General features: G+C 42.5%; 2 protein-coding genes across 3 annotated transcripts; one reads left to right on the forward strand and one right to left on the reverse strand.

Moving 5' to 3' along the window:
- Nucleotides 1-5,400: 5,400 nt before the first annotated feature.
- On the forward strand, nt 5,401-8,349 carry knop1 (lysine-rich nucleolar protein 1). Its single transcript, XM_053615394.1, has 4 exons — nt 5,401-5,493; nt 6,143-6,906; nt 7,108-7,161; nt 7,596-8,349. The coding sequence occupies exons 2-4, from the start codon at nt 6,163-6,165 to the stop codon at nt 7,905-7,907; spliced, it is 1,110 nt and encodes a 369-aa protein (XP_053471369.1). The 5' UTR covers nt 5,401-5,493; nt 6,143-6,162; the 3' UTR covers nt 7,908-8,349.
- exosc1 (exosome component 1) lies at nt 8,249-14,985 on the reverse strand. 2 transcript variants are annotated; one of them, XM_053615397.1, is made up of 8 exons: nt 14,834-14,985; nt 13,526-13,641; nt 13,202-13,276; nt 12,263-12,351; nt 10,435-10,468; nt 10,113-10,163; nt 9,943-10,027; nt 8,249-9,087 (listed from the first exon to the last, which is right to left on the reverse strand). In XM_053615397.1, exons 1-8 carry the CDS (start codon nt 14,859-14,861, stop codon nt 8,981-8,983), a joined length of 585 nt encoding a protein of 194 aa, XP_053471372.1. In that variant the 5' UTR covers nt 14,862-14,985; the 3' UTR covers nt 8,249-8,980. The 2 variants fall into 2 exon arrangements, with proteins under 2 accessions (XP_053471372.1, XP_053471373.1); XM_053615398.1 differs by lacking the exon at nt 14,834-14,985 and adding an exon at nt 13,788-14,207.
- Between the last annotated feature and the right edge of the window lie 1,017 nt (nt 14,986-16,002).

The following is a 16,002-nucleotide window of genomic DNA, read 5'->3' on the forward strand; positions in this document are numbered from 1 at the left end:
GTTGTTGTTGTTGGGGTTGTTTTCCTTGAATATATCTTGTGTATAGAATTGTATTTCTGTTATCCTTGTTCTGTTTTTTTTTCTCTTCTGCTGTTAGTAAGTTGTCCTCTTTATGTAAATTGATAGGTGTGTAAAATGCATGTGCGGGAGGCGGGACGAAAGTGGCGTGTCCTGTTGTTTAACGAAGCAAACGCAGTAATCATCAGCGGGGGGTTCAGAGAGCAGACAGACAGCATCAGACAGGGATAATCCATGATCAGAAACCAAAACACGAGCAAAGAATGAAAAAGCTGAGCAGGAAACGGGGAAAACACGGAACGTACTCAATACAAATGAGGCAAAGCTAAGTATGGAAGTATGGAGACTGGTCATGGAGAATTGGTTCAAATAAATAAATTAATAAGTAAATAAAAACAGAGTCGCTCCGAACCCCTAAGAAAAGAAAACATTCTCCACACTTTTTTTTTTTACATTTGACATTCATTCATTTAGACACTTTTATCCAAAGCGACTTACAAAGGTGGTAGTGCCACCATGCGAGATCTATTCATTGAGTTCTAGAAGAAGCTAAGTGTGCAAAGTCGAGGTGAAAGTGCCAGAGTAAGGTTTTATTTTTGTTTGTTTTTTTGTATTTTATGGGTTGGTTACGTGTTCATGGAAGAGTTGGGTCTTTAGCTGTTTTTTGAAGATAATGAGAGATTCTGTGGTCCGGATTGAGGTTGGAAGGTCATTCCACCACTGAGGGACAGTTAGTGTGAAGGTTCTGGAAAGGGATCTTGAGCCACGCTGAGTAGGTATTACTAAGTGTCGGTCGTTGATTGATCGAAGGTTGCGTGAGGGAGCGTAAGCCTTCAGGAGAGAGTTGAGGTAGGAGGGCGCTGTTCCAGACAAGGTCTTGTAGGTGAGCATCAGAGCTCCTTTTACTGCCGTTGTTTTTGTAAAATACTCTCCAGACTGTTCTTTCCATCTTCATTTTAACACCCAACACCACCGACGCTGCGATCTTTACATCGTGCCTACACGCTTTACACAACGCATCGTGTTCCCCCAGTTTGGACTTGTCTATGAACGCTTCGTTCAGCAGGAACGTTTGTAGTGCAACCGAAGACGTTTCGCCACCACCTGCTCGTTAGCACCTGTTCTCTGTGCACGAAATGAGCCTCAGCTCAACGCCGGGGGGAGATAAATATGTTACCGAGCGGTAAAACGGTGTTGCTCTGATGACACCATGCCATGCGCCAGTATTTCACGAAATGAAACAGTTTTGTTGGTGTTCTTTATGTGTCAAAGGAAAAAAACGTGAACTTTGTATTCACGACCATGCAAACTGCACCAAAAAAAAAATCAAATAAAACAACTAAAGCAACCATGAGACTATGAGACATGACAGGTGTGGGAGAGCAGAAATCGACAAACTAATTGAGGGCTGAACTGCGAACAGGTGCACACGTTAGGTAACAGACCAGTGACAGGAAAGGAGCGGAGACAAGACCAGAGTCAAGAGCAAGAGCATAGGGTTAAAAAAACAGAACACGTGAAATCAGCGCTTGTGTGCTCTGAACCACGGCGCGTGATGAGAGGAGCAGTTAGCGACAATATGTTAAATATAACATTTTAAAGAAATAAATAAGATTAAATAAATTGGTTAGTAGGTTTGCCTCCGGGGTTCGGATTTCGAACCCCGTTCGCATGTTCTCCCTGAGCATCGGGGGTTTCCTCCAGGTTCTCCGGTTTCCTCCCCCAGTCCAAAGATATGCTCTGTAGGCTGATTAGCATGTCCAAAGTGTCCGTAGTGTGTGAATGGGTGTGTGATTGCACCCTGCGATGGGTTGGCACCCTGTCCAGGGTGTACCCTGCTTGTGCCCCAAGTCCCCTAGGATAAGCTCCAGGCTCCCCGCGACCCTGTCTAGGATAAGCGGTACGGAAAATGGATGGGTGGAATGGATTAAATAAATAAATAAATAAATAACAGGCAGCACGGTGACCCTGGTTCAATCGTGGGCTCATTTTACGGTCTGTCTGGAGTTTCATATGTTTGTCCCGTGTCCATGTGGGTTTCCTCCATGATCTCCCAAAAACATGCCAGTAAGTGGATTAACTAAGATAACTTGCTCCTAGGTGTGAATGAGTGTGTGTGTGTGTGTGTGTGTGTGTCCTGTCTCAGGTCAGGCGTCCCATCCAGGGTGTATCCCCATCTCACAGTTCCGGATTTACCGGGACCCTGACCAGGATGAAGCGCTTACCCGGAGTGAGAGTGTTCAAATAAATAAAGAAAAATGCTGTGAAAAAAAAGAATAAAAAACACCAGCAGCGCCACCTCTTACAAACCGTCCTCATTCCTCCGTCTTAATTCCTGTAAGAAAAACGCTGAGTGTGAAAGCAGCTCGTATCGCATTGACGTAACGGTACTGTATTAATATTAACTAGCCAGTTTTGCCTGTTCTGTTTCCTACAAAGCACTATTTGGGATATGTTTACCAATAACACTTCAGTCAATAATGATGTTAATACTATAAAATAATTTCTACTGACAGAAAGAAGGCGTTTCTTTTTATATTTTCTAACGGATCACTTGGTTAGATGGTAAACTTGTTAGAAATCTGCTTAATTCCTAACACAGGGATGAAGACAATCAGAAAATGTGAACTTTTCTTGATTTCACCATAACTTTCTGTTGCCATCGTTGTTGTTGTTGGGTTTTTTTTTATTATCATTATTATTTTAGTCCTCACACAGACTATTAAAGAATTTTGTAAAAGTAAAAGGCCATAGTTTTGATAAGAAAGACTGACGTGAGAGTCTGTGTGGTTATTTTTGGTTTTTTTGCTATTCAGGGACGTGTTTCTGTGCACTTTAAGACATGATGCTGTACTAATGCATATTCCCGTTCATTTCCAGCCTTGATGTTGAATAGGTTTTTTTTTTCCCTCTCTCTCTCTCTCTCTCTTTTTCTCTCTCTCTCTCTCTCTCTCTCTCTCTCTCTCTCTTTCTCTCTCTCTCTCTTTACTCGAAGTGAATTTTCTAACTTGTTAAAAGTCGTTTGGAAAAGCAGTTTTTGTAACTATTTTGTGAGCAGTGTGTTGAGATTTAGGCTTATTTTATAGTAAGAGTAACTGAATATGAGTAGCACTTTAATTAGACGAAGGATCGTAACGTTGTCCGTGCTTTCGTTAACTAACACATTTGTTTAATGGCGGTGTTAGTGGTGTAATTTTTGCACGCTTTGGTATAAAGCTTCTGAAGAATTGTCCTGGACCCTGGAGCGTTTTTTTTTTTATTTGTCCGCCGCGGGATCACGAGATCATCCTCACCTTCACCTCTTCTTCTTCTTCTTCTTCTTCTTCTCGTCACCAACACTTTACCCTCGGGTTTGTACACGGTGCAGACTTGGACGATCCGTTTGGACTCTGGACTGTCCCATTTCATATTACGATGGGGGTGGAGGGTGCGGTGGACGGGATTCGTGACGTGGACAGAGTTAATCGTTGCACAAGTGTTTACGTTCATACAGTACAGTCGTGCGAAATACATGGTGCAGTTTGTTTGATTTCAGTGTCTCCTCTTTGACAATAAAGCTAACCACGGCACACAAACTGACTTCCTGTTCCATTTTTTTCCCCCGAACGATAAGCTGATACAGTAAACACATACACCTATACGAACATACATACATTGTCTAATCAGCCAATCATGTGGCAGCAGCACAGTGCAGAAAATCATGCAGATACAGGTCGAGAGCTTCAGTTACTGTTCACATCAAACATCAAGAAAATCCCTGACATCAAGTCTGTCCCAACTTTTTCGGAATTGGGGTTGTATAAATTTAATGAATCACCTTGAATACTATCCTCGTTGACGCCTTCCTATAATAAAGGAGCTGTAATAGACTGAACAATGGTCTTTAAAAGAGATCTTTAAAAATGATTACAGCCATGAATTATGGTATATAATATTCCCCCCTGTAGCATTACACAATGGAGCAAGAATTTAACCTGAATGTATTTCTTATATTATACACACACACACACACACACACACACACACACATACATTCTCTCAGCCTTCAATAAAATACTGATATGAGAACATTCCACTATATGATTATGTGAATGATATGTGATTACATGTGAAAAAGTTATACGCAATATTTATATGAGAAAATCACACGGACAATAAAAGCACATGCCCTACATGTGAAAAATGTGAGAAACACAACACGTCCCTGCTGGAAAAAAAACAACAACAGTAGAAACCCTCACAGAATTTGTAATGGTTTTAATGGGAATTGTAATGGTTTTAATGGTTGTAATGGGAATTGTAATGTTTTTAATGATTGTAATGGGAATTGTATTGGTATTAATGGAAACACTAATGGTCTCTGAGGGTCTCTACTGGTAATTTGTTGCCTTCTATGGGTGGCTATGTTATGTCTAGTGAATACCATTAAAGACCAATAATAGTAATAGTAATGGTTTTATTGATTAGATGACGGTTTGTAATGGTACTTGTAGTGGAAACCATTCGAATTTCTATGACGGTTTCTACTGTTGTTTTTTTTCAGCAGGCGTGAGATGTCCACGTGTGTACACACGTGAAAGACATGATTATTACATGTTGAAGTTCACGTGACTTTTCTGTCAGATGTTAGCCTATATATTGTAGAAATTCAGAGGCACACTTATCTCTGCTTTACACGAAATTCATCATTGTGTTAGAACAATGTTTGACCTTGCACGTGGTATTATTTTTAAATAATAATAATAATAATAATAATAATAAAAATAGCCTAGCTAAATCTCACATTTATACAAATCACAAGATTTAACTGGACTAATTTTGCCTCAGAGCTTGGAACAGAAGATGGAAGATATGGAAATAACAATATGAAAAATGATGATGAGTGTTTTTGTGTGATAAAGGTCTGATTTGTGTCGTTTTAATGTGTAGTAATATTAGAAAAGTGGTGTGTAGCTACAACCGGGGAACATTGTGAAACCGTATACACACTGACATACTGTAAATGTAAACAATAAACGTGTGTATTTATATAATAGGTGTGTGTGTGTGTGTGTGTGTGTGTGTGTGTCTGTGTGTGTTTATATATATATATATATATATATATATATATATATATATATAGATAGATAGATAGATAGATAGATAGATAGATAGATAGATAAATGAGGTGAAATTATGATGAGTCCCTGTTTAACCTTTTTATTTATTTATTTATTTATTTACATTTTAAACCTTGCTAAAGTGCACATATGTATTTCTGACGCTTAATGACTAACTGTTTCACATTGTGTATACAAAACACGATTTAAAAAAACAAAAAAAAATCACATTTTTTATGATAAATATTTCTAGCGGGGTTTGTTGTTGCCAGGGACATGCGCACTGCTGCTCCAGAGGAAGTTTATTGAAGCACTTCCGGGTTACTTCCGCGTTGTGCAGGACGCGAGGTTTTTCTTCCCAACGTGTAGTTTTTGAGTAAGTTGAATTATACGTTTATTTTACAGTTAAAATGGTACGTTGTGTGTGCGTGTGTGGATTTATTGACAATATTTTAATGATATATATTTTGTAAATAATAACGCGAACACGCAGCACTGACGGTTAGAATTTGAACGTGTGACATCTAATCTAATCTGATCTGATCTCCATATGCAGAAGCAGTCTGTTTATTGTTTATTACTCGAGTATTTCTGTTTGTTCAGCTAAACAAAAGGGGTAACATGTCTGCAAAGCTGCTCCATTTAGACTGAACAGTGTCTGGGACAGAGGGATGTTTTGGCTGTAATGAAGTGGACACGTGACACACTTTGTCATTTACTAACTGTTTTAAAACCCACTTTTATCCTCAAGCACAGATGTCCATTGCAGTGTGTCGGTGGGTTAAACATAAAAACACTGAGACAATACGGCCAAAATACACAAGATCTACACACACACATAGGCAGAATTATTGGCACTCTTGGTAAAGAAGGAATGATGTCTCTGTGAGGCAATTAATTCAAAGTATTGAATTAAATTTTGAAAAAATGTTTTCTGTTTATGTATATAGCACTTTCCCCAGCTTTCCAGAAATTCCAACATAGGCTTGTGAAGTTCTGAGTTTAATTGTTTGTTGATTTTACAGGAAGCTGCGGTCCGAGAGAGATGAAGGAAGGCGTCAGTCAAGGAGGTGCACAAACAATGGATGTTGGAGTTCCAGAAAAGGAGAGAAAGAAAAAGAAGATGAAGAGAGCAAGAGAAGAAGAAGAGGAAGGTACAGAGGATGGAGCGATGTCACAAAAAGACTTGCAGAGAACAAAAGGCAAAAGGGAAGTTTGTGAAGAAAAAGGGTCAAAAAAGAAGTCGTCTGAGGAGGGCAGCTCGAGTAGCATCGACGAAGAAACGTCCCAAAAATCAGCGAAGGGGAAAAGAAGGAAGCAAAAGAGCGAAGGAGGAGGAGGAGAAGAGACGGCAGAACTGGAGCTGAACAGAGACACTGAGAGAAAGAAGAAGAAAACGAAGAAAGCAGGAGGAGGTGACGCTCAGGCAGGAGAAGAGCAGGAGAGAGAAACCGAAGAGGAGGAGAAGAGGAAGAAGAAGAAGAAGAAAAAGAAGGAGAGTGGACTGAGTGACGAACGAGAGACAGCTGAAGGAGAAGAACGCAAGAAAAGGAAGATGATGACTGAGGAGGACGCTGGACCTGGAGAAGAGCAGGAGACGGAAGGAGGAAAGACGAGGAAGAAGAAGAAGAAGGAGGAGAAAAGACTGGTGGAGGGAGAAACCGAAGACGACGGAGATCCACCTGGGCGGAAAAAAAAGCAGAAGAAACGAAAGGAACAAGGAGACGATGAAACGGAGGAGAAGGACGAGGACGGAGAGATGGACGAGGACGGAGCAGGGGATGATGAAGTGAGTACACAGATTCTACATCACACAGAGTCTGGGGAAAAAATATATTTAATATATAAGTTTATATTGTATTGTTTTCTGTGCAGAGCTGAGAGATATAGCATAAATATATATATGTATATACACACACCATGATGACATTTCCCCACACACACACACAGGAAAATGAGTGATCTAATGGTGCTATCATGTGATTTCCAGGCGCGGAGTTCAGCTTCGGAAAAGGACCTGGATGAAGAATCACAACCCAAATCGGTACGTATCCACACACACACCTTCTCCAGATATACACGCATGCCTTTAAATACAGGGATAAACACCGGGGTCAGGCTGTTGCAGAAAATTAATCAGTGACAGGATGGTGTGATGGAAGTCGATGCACTGTTATTGCTCTAAAACGGATTGTTTTCTCATAACAGCACGTTCCTGAAGTGTTTTATTCCTCTTACAGCACGGTAATTTACTGACGATCATCCACTTTTACATACTAAAGAACGTCTCATACTTTTTATCCATTTATAGTTGTGTTTAACGTTCTATGAAACGAGTTAAATCCTCCGTCCTGAAGATGTAGTTACAGCTACACTACCGTCAGAGCTGCTGTTATATAGAACACTAATCAACACCTTCTGACCCATCAGAATTCTGTGGTATAAAGAATCATATCGTGTGTGTGTGTGTGTGCGCAGAATTTCGGTCAGTGGGACACGGTGCAGTTCGACAGCTCGGAGCGACAGTTGAAGTTCCTTCGTCTGATGGGCGGATTAAAGAAGGGCGGCCAGCCGATCGGGCAGAGCGCCAGCCGCTTCAACATGGCTCTGGGAAAGGAGGGCCAGCAGAATCTACAGCAAGGCCTTCTGGGACAGTTTGAGCAAGCACAGAACCGCCGAATGGACTTTCAGAACAGAGGGGCGGGACTTGGGTTCTCAGCGCCGCCCGATAAGAAGTTTCATATCGACGCGAACGCTCCGAGTCAGAACTCGACAAGGTTCGATGACTGATGTGGTGACGGACGTGAGCGTGGAATTAACCGCCACATCCTGCTTAGTGTTCAGTGTGTGTGCACGAGTGTGTGTAGCCGCCCTGCTGGAGAAAGACTGAACTGCAACATTACATTTCTGCTCCCAGTAACAAATCAGGAGCGTTTTCTTTTTCGCAGGCCTTAAACTTAACACTTTGACACCATCATGCTTCCTTTGAGTAACTGTATAAGCCGGTTAAGTGGATAGAGTTAATTATGTCTGTCATTTTCATTCTTTCTTCCCCCTGCCCCCAACTATATCTATCTATCTATCTATAGCAACTTCAGTCCACCTTCAAAAGAATGACTTCATCAACTCGCTCATATTTTGATTCACTTTATTCATTCAGACTGCTGTAAATACATGACCTCTCCGTGTACAGAAATGAAACCATTTAGAACCAAAAAAAAAAAGGCAAGACTTCAGAATAAAGCCATGGCTGAAAAGAAGAAAGAAAAAATAAAAACACAAAACAAATGAAATCATCTCTGAGCATTTCGTTAGCGGTCCATGTGCATTACAGAGGCGTGAAAACAGTGCACGCTAAAAGACAAACAATCAGCATTACTTCAGAAACGCCCATCTGGGCGTGGGGGTGGAGCTAGCTCAGGGATGGGCAGTCTTATCCGGAAAGTTCCGGTGTGGATGCGGGTTTTCATTCCAACCGAGCAGAAGCCACACCTGAGTCTACTGAAAGCCAAGATCAACTGATTAATCAGGTGGAATCAGGTGTGTCTCCTGCTTGTTTGGAATGAAAACCTGCACCCACGCCGGCCCTTTCCCGATAAGACTGCCCACCCCCGCGCTAGCTGGTCATGTTTCGCTTCTCCAGTTTGTTCCTCGGAAAAGAAAGAGTCTGAGATTCCTGTTAGATGGGATGAGGCTCACACTCACGCTAACTGGTCAAAGCACTCCTTTCTAATGACATTTAATACCATTTGCATTAAACTGGGTTTACCAACTCCAGGAATTCCAGTTGTGTGACATTTACATGTGTGTGTGTGTGTGTGAAGCTGTGTGTTCCGAGGGTAAAGGTTGGCGCTCGGGGTCGTTCACGCCTGCAGGTACTCCGGCTGCACTCTCGCCACCTTGCGAAACTCTTTATTGTGAGTTCGAGGACACTGCATCTCACACCAGCTGATGGGAACCATCTGTACTCCTGTAAAACAGAGCGAGCGCGTTAATCAAACGTGACGTAAACGCCGCAGCAGACTTCTCGTGGAGGAAACGTTCGGCCCCTTCTATCCGTCCTAAATCATCTCGGATTAGAACCACCACGTCCCAAATTGCAGTGTGTAGCAACGAGGATCCCAAAAGGTACCGGATGGGCGTCTATTTCCGGTAGATTTTCAAAGTGTGGAACCAAGAATGCGTTTTTTTTTTTAAAGCTAATATAACCCACAACTCCTTGCGCAAAGGAGGGAGGAGGAGGTGTTTTGTGACGGTTTGCTTTGCCGAAGTCGACCTGCGGACGAGGGGAGGGTAAATTAAGTGATAGTATAAATGATCAGGAATAATGAATGAATGAAGAAAAGCGGAAATGCGGCGAGGAGCGTGTTTACGGTGATGGCGGGCGTAACTAGGCAACAGCGCTCTCTTCCGTTACGTGACGTGTCGGTATGTCCCAGTACTTACGCACTGTTTTGCTACACGCTCGAAAGTATGTACTTTTCCTTCACAAAAAGAGTACATACTTTTAGTGTATAGTATAAGTAGGGCAAGTGGGACGCAGCTAATTTGAAATGTGGAACCTGTCCATCGCCATCTCATTACTTACCGCTTCAGGGAAACTAATTAATATTCAAGATATTCACAGAGACACACACACACACACACACACACACACCCCAGAACCCGGACAAAAACCCAGTGCTGAAGTTAATCAAAAAGAAAGAAAGAAACTGCAATGTATAAACTCTGTTACAAAGCACTGACACTGGAGACTCCTTCCATGGATTTGAAATAAACAGATATCCAGAGAGACATCCTCTCTCGAGTGGGCGTGTCCACTCACCTGCCTCACTGTGGGCCACGACCACGCCCAGTTCGTTCTCCGCCGTGGTCAGCAGGTAGTTCGACTGCACGTCGCCCAACGAGATCTGACCGAAGGGGTCAAGTGTCAACAACAAAATGGCAGACACGGTAAAACATGAACGCAGAAGAGCTCACGTGGGGAAAGGATACCACTTTGGCGAGGACGATGTCACCGGGCCTGAAACTCTTATACGTCTCCACCTGCAGCGGAAAAAAGATTATATAGAAAATTTTATTTTTTATTAAATACCTTTTTTAATAATAAAAATGATGCATGCTATATACATTATACCTATGTTTTATTTTGCATTTCCTTCTAGATAACATTAATGAACGGACTGCTTTGTTTTGGAGAGCTGTAATTTGAGAATTTCACTCGTCTTACGAACATAACGTCGTAACGGTGTTGCACCTCGCTAAAGATCAGAAAACAAACGATATTATATTTATATCCATATATAAACATCCTCACTTTGTCTTTCTCTGTTGCTCTCACATCTTCTTTCCTAGAGAGAGAGACAGAGAGAGAGAGAGAGAGAGAGAGAGAGAGAGAGAGAGACACAGACAGAGAGACACAGAGAAAGAGAGAGACACACAGAGAGAGAGAGAGAGAGAGAGAGAGAGACACAGAGAGAGAGAGAGAGACAGAGAGAGAGAGAGAGAGAGAGAGAGAGAGAGAGACACACACAGAAAGAGAGACAGACAGACAGAGAGACAGTGAGAGAGAGGGAGAGAGAGAGAGAGAGAGAGAGACACAGAGAGAGAGAGAGACAGAGAGAGAGAGAGACACAGAGACACACAGAAAGAGAGAGACAGAGACAGACAGACAGAGAGACAGTGAGAGAGAGGGAGAGAGAGAGAGAGAGATCACACCACTGTTCACCCCTGAAAGCATTAATGTATTTTCTGGAAAAGCAGAGCTGTGTGTGTGTGTGTGTGTGTGTGTGTGTGTGTGTGTGTGTGTGTGTAATAAATCAGATCTGAATCACATGACCTCCTCTGTTTACACTCAACACTTACACACAACTTTATTACACCTGCACACTTCTAAACTTCTAAACGGACTCCTAGTCGTTTCTGGAGTCTTGCAAACAGCACAAGGTTTCTCTGAACGGTTTCCTAAAGTCACATGATCACGCCTCAACATTTAAATCACGTGACCTTTCCCCATGGCAGGAGTTCAGTTCCCGAGCCAGGGGCTTCCTTCTTTACAAACCTACATTACAATAAGCACTCTCACTATCCGGACGGACCTGACCTGCTACCGCTCTGAAACATTCCTGCAAACCGTTCATCGAGACATTCTAGCTCCGTCTGCTAGTTCATCCTCATCCTCCCCACCCTCATCATCCTCATCATCCTCATCATGGAGTGACTCTCACATTTCCTGAAGATGGATTTAACGCAGGAAGGTAACTGGAGAAAGGTTTGGAGCAGGACTGGGCAACAGCACAAAAATATCACGTTATAATACTTCTACAAAACATGATACGTATCCATCTCTCCATATCTCCATCCATCTACACAGTGCTGTGAAAAAGTATTTGCCCCCGTCCTGATTCCTTCTGTGTTTGTATAGATCTCACACTAAACCGTTTCAGAAATTAAAACTAAATCCAAGATAAAACAAAGGCAGCCCGAGTAAACACATAGTGCGGTTTATAAATCAATGCGATTTATCAAAGCGAAAAGAAGTTATCCAGTACCACCTGGGCCTGTGTGAAAATCTATTTGCCCCCTGTAGTTATTGATTCCCCAAATCTATGAAACCGCATTCAGTCTGATTTATACTAACGTCTCATTTCAATGCTTTGTAACGTTCACAAAAATAACTGCACAGGAGGAACGTAAACATTCCTTTAGAATTTTTATTTTACCATTTTAACGCGTCCAGAGTTTATAACCTATAATATATATATTTTTATTAAAAGATACTGTGATACTGTAATATCTGAGAAATGTGTATTGGGAGATAAAGTGATAAGGATATCACCTGCTGCAGCTCTAGTCTGTTATCAGTCACGTTACACTGATATTACTGACATCATGATTAAATGACATTATTTTGAAGGTCCCAGTGTCATCTCAGAGTGTTTAGGATCTGCTAGACATTACCCTGTGCTTCACTCGCGTCCAGTCAGCACAATTATCGGATGTTTTCGGGGGGTTTTTTTTTTTTAAATCTGAGAACCTCTCCCCCTCCCCCCCAAAAAAAACCATGACCCATACAGTGTTCATTAATGATATTATTCTCTCACACACACACACGTCTCCAAGCTCATCAGCAAGTGTGTGTGTACCTGATGGTGCCTCTGAACCGGTCCTTCAGAGGTGTAGATCCCACGTAGAGGATGTGCACTTTCGCAAACCGTGGGTTGATGCTCGTCACCTGGACACACAAACGCACAATATTCATGCAAAAGGGACAAGGGGAAAAATAAATAAATAAATAAATAAAAATATGTCACGACGCCAGTGCCGAAGCTTCGTCTCGCACGATTACATAAACGTTTTAAAAGCCCGTTTTCAGATTCTCTGTTGTCATGACGACCTCTCGAGTCATTAACACCGCTGCCGTTAAAATGACGAACGGTGCGTGGGGGTTTGAAGATTATTCATGAAAATGAAAACTACATCCTCTCCAAACCCCCCCCCCCCCCCCCCCCCCCCACACACACACACACACACACACACACACACACCCCCTCACTGGCCACAAGCCTGGTACTAACGCATCCTCAACTTCAGCACTAATACCAAGAGAGAGTTATCGGGGGCGGGGCTAGCAGCATAGATACATGCTGATTGGCTGGAATACAGGAATGATAGAAAAGTAAGAAATACTTCAAGGAAGGACTGAAAGAGAGAGAATCAAAAAGCTCAGTCATCTCTTATTTTGATGAAAAATAAACTACAGGAAAGAAAGACAGAAAGAAAGAGAAGGAGAGGGAAAAAAAATCAAAAGAGGAGAGAAAGAAATATATGAACTGCGGTCCATGAAGAAGGCGACTGTGTGTACACGCACTGTTTACGCACCGAACCTCAGAACTCTTAAAATGATATACATCTCCACTGGTCTATTCGTTTGATGAAAAAGTTCTGCTGGATCCAGTTTTGGCCGGTTTTCATCTCGAACCGTTAAAAGTAATACACGGAAGGATTTTCTATTTCCCTAAAAGTGTTTCCTAGCACTGGGAAAAAAGTGTTCTCACAAACACATCACACACACCTACACCTACCTTACAGGTGACGATGGCTCCGACGTCAGGCAAAAGCTGTGCTTCTGTCTCTTTAACTACCGAGATCACCGGCAGCTATGACAACAACAACAACAACAACAAACAGATTCAGATACGCTTTAAATTCTTTTACAATCCTAAAGTCAGACGAAGAAAAGTATCTGAAGCATTTCCGCTGAAGAGAAATGAGGACAGAGATAAAGTGGGCATGTCTGCTGAAACCTGCAAGGCACAAGCTTACACAATCAACCCTACACACACACACACACACACACACACACACACACACACACAGCTGTGTGTCACACTCGCTCACGTCCTCACCTCCTCGCCTTCGTTCCTCCTCAGCACGTAGCCGGCCAGCGAGGCGTAAACGGAGCCGTGCCGCAGATACGTGCCCGCGCCAGGGGTGCAGTCCTCCACGCTGCAAAGCCTTTCACCTGGCAAACGTTCATTAAATCAGGAAACGGCACAGATTTTTCATTTTCAAAATCACACACTGAACGATACGAGATTGAAAACATGCACCTGACACACACAGGATACGGCATTCTGGATGAGGAACAGTTTTTGCACAGACTCGTACCTCTCTCCATCAGGCCACAGGCTCGAACCTCTCTCCAACAGTCCTGTATCTATACGCACAGACTCGTACCTCTCTCCAACAGTCCTGTATCTATACGCACAGACTCGTACCTCTCTAGAACAGTCCTGTATTTATATGCACAGTCTCGTACCTCTCTAGAACAGTCCTGTATCTATACGCACAGACTCATACCTCTCTAGAACAGTCCTGTATTTATATGCACAGTCTCGTACCTCCTTCCAACAGTCCTGTATCTATACGCACAGACTCGTACCTCTCTCCAACAGTCCTGTATCTATACGCACAGTCTCGTACCTCTTTCCAACAGGCCACAGGCTTGTAACTTTTTCCAACAGTCCTGTATTCATATGCACGTCGTAGGCACGTGATCCCACCCCTGCACGTTCTCCTGCCACCCTAAGTCCCCACCCTAAGTCCCCACCCTTTGCCACCCCATGTGTAAAATCCTGCCCTGTCAGTAACAGACTCTGCGTAAGGAGCGCTCGGGACGTGTTTAGACGTATCTCGTGTTATACGTTTACACTTCGGGGTCTGCACGTGGCCGTTTACCTGGAATTCGATCAAAACATATGGAATGGAATGTTTGTCTCGAGCGCAGTGACGCGCCCCGGGCGGTGGGCGTGGCTCACCCAACAAGTTCACTCTCACGAGGAAAAAGCATGAGTTTTAACAAGTCCACACCAGCACACGCCCAGCACACGCCCAGAACACCCCCCCCTGTAGTATACACAGCCCGTATATCGAATAATCACCAGCGCATCGCTGGAACGCTACTATAAACTCTTAAACCCGTTATTTTTAAACACTAGAACTGAAAAAAGTCCCACGCTGGAGCGCGTGCTGCTGCTCCTACAGATGATTCAGTCAAACGCTACAGATGACTTCGCTTTATTTATTCACCTTAAATCTTCCAAACAAACTCAAAATAAACCACTCACACAACACCGCGACGTGTCATTAAACATCTGCTCCAAACCTCGGGCCGCCAAACACAGAGAAATGAACTGTTTAAACCGTTCACCTACCTGGAACACACAGCTTCATGGGCGACATGTTTTCAAGAAGAGTCTTGCAAGCGCTGATTGGCTGGTAGTAACAGCGCGAGGCTGATTTATGATTGGTCGAGACGGTAAGCACGGGACGCTCGGGACGCCATCTTTGTTGTGGAGAATGGAGGGGAAAAAAAAGAAAAGAAAAAAAAAACACCCGGAATGACCTTCTCATACGAAGCAGCGGATCCTGACACAATGAAAGTTATTGAATTTAAAAAATGTACAAGCGAACAAATAAACAACACAAGGATCAAAGAGATACAAAAATAAAGCACTGATTTATATATAGTTACATGACAAATAAATAATGAATACAGGAAACAACAGATGCATAAGTAAATAAACACAGAAATAATAAATGGACAAATACATTAAGGCTTCAAACAAAAATTAATATGTACATACATTATACTTCTTACTTTCTGTATGATTCTTATACACACACACACACACACACACACACACACACACATACAATAGATGTAAAAGGTCTACACACACCCCTGTTAAAATGGCAGGTTTTTGTGATTAAAAAAACAAACAAATTTAAAACATGTCAAAATCTTTTTCACCCTTTTATTGTAAAACTGCAACATATAAATATCAAGTGACAAACACCCAGAAATGTTTTTGGTGGGAAAAGAGAAAAAAAACAAAACCTATCCAGCTTGCATTAGTGTACACACCAGGGAAGCACGGTGGTGGCAGCATTATACTATGGGCCTGTTTTTTTTTCAGCTGGAACTGGTTTGGAGGGAATAATGAATAGTTCTAAATACCAGCCAATTTTGGTGCGAAACCTTAAGGTTTCTGCTAAAACACTTCAGATGAAGAGGAATTTCAGCTTTCAGCATGACAACGAGCCGAAGCAGACCTCCAAAGCAGATCAACAAAGGAATGGCTTCACCAAAACAAGTTCCAGGTTCTGGAACGGCCCAGCAAGAGTCCAGACCTAAATCCAATCTAAAATCTGTGCGGTGACCTGAAGAGAGCTGTGTGCAGGAGACACCCAGACCATCTGACCGAGTTGGAACGCTTTCGCAAGGAAGAGTGGCAAAATATTGCTAAGTGAAGATGCTCCACACTGATTGGCTCTTACACAGACAGATTGAATACTGTGATAAAATCTAAATCTGCTCCAA

This window comes from Ictalurus furcatus, chromosome 26, assembly GCF_023375685.1.
Source record: "Ictalurus furcatus strain D&B chromosome 26, Billie_1.0, whole genome shotgun sequence".
Lineage (NCBI taxonomy): Eukaryota > Metazoa > Chordata > Actinopteri > Siluriformes > Ictaluridae > Ictalurus > Ictalurus furcatus.

Bases quoted from the DNA above. Each gene is read 5' to 3' on its own strand.
- knop1 (XM_053615394.1), top strand. From the start codon at position 6,163: ATGAAGGAAGGCGTCAGTCAAGGAGGTGCACAAACAATGGATGTTGGA. The intron at 6,907-7,107 runs GTGAGTACACAG...TGTGATTTCCAG, and splicing joins ACGGAGCAGGGGATGATGAA to GCGCGGAGTTCAGCTTCGGA. The intron at 7,162-7,595 runs GTACGTATCCAC...GTGTGTGCGCAG, and splicing joins AAGAATCACAACCCAAATCG to AATTTCGGTCAGTGGGACAC.
- exosc1 (XM_053615397.1), bottom strand. From the start codon at position 14,861: ATGTCGCCCATGAAGCTGTGTGTTCCAG. The intron at 12,352-13,201 runs GTAGGTGTAGGT...TTGTGTGTCCAG, and splicing joins GAGCCATCGTCACCTGTAAG to GTGACGAGCATCAACCCACG. The intron at 10,469-12,262 runs GTACACACACAC...CTCTCTCTCTAG, and splicing joins CGGTTCAGAGGCACCATCAG to GAAAGAAGATGTGAGAGCAA.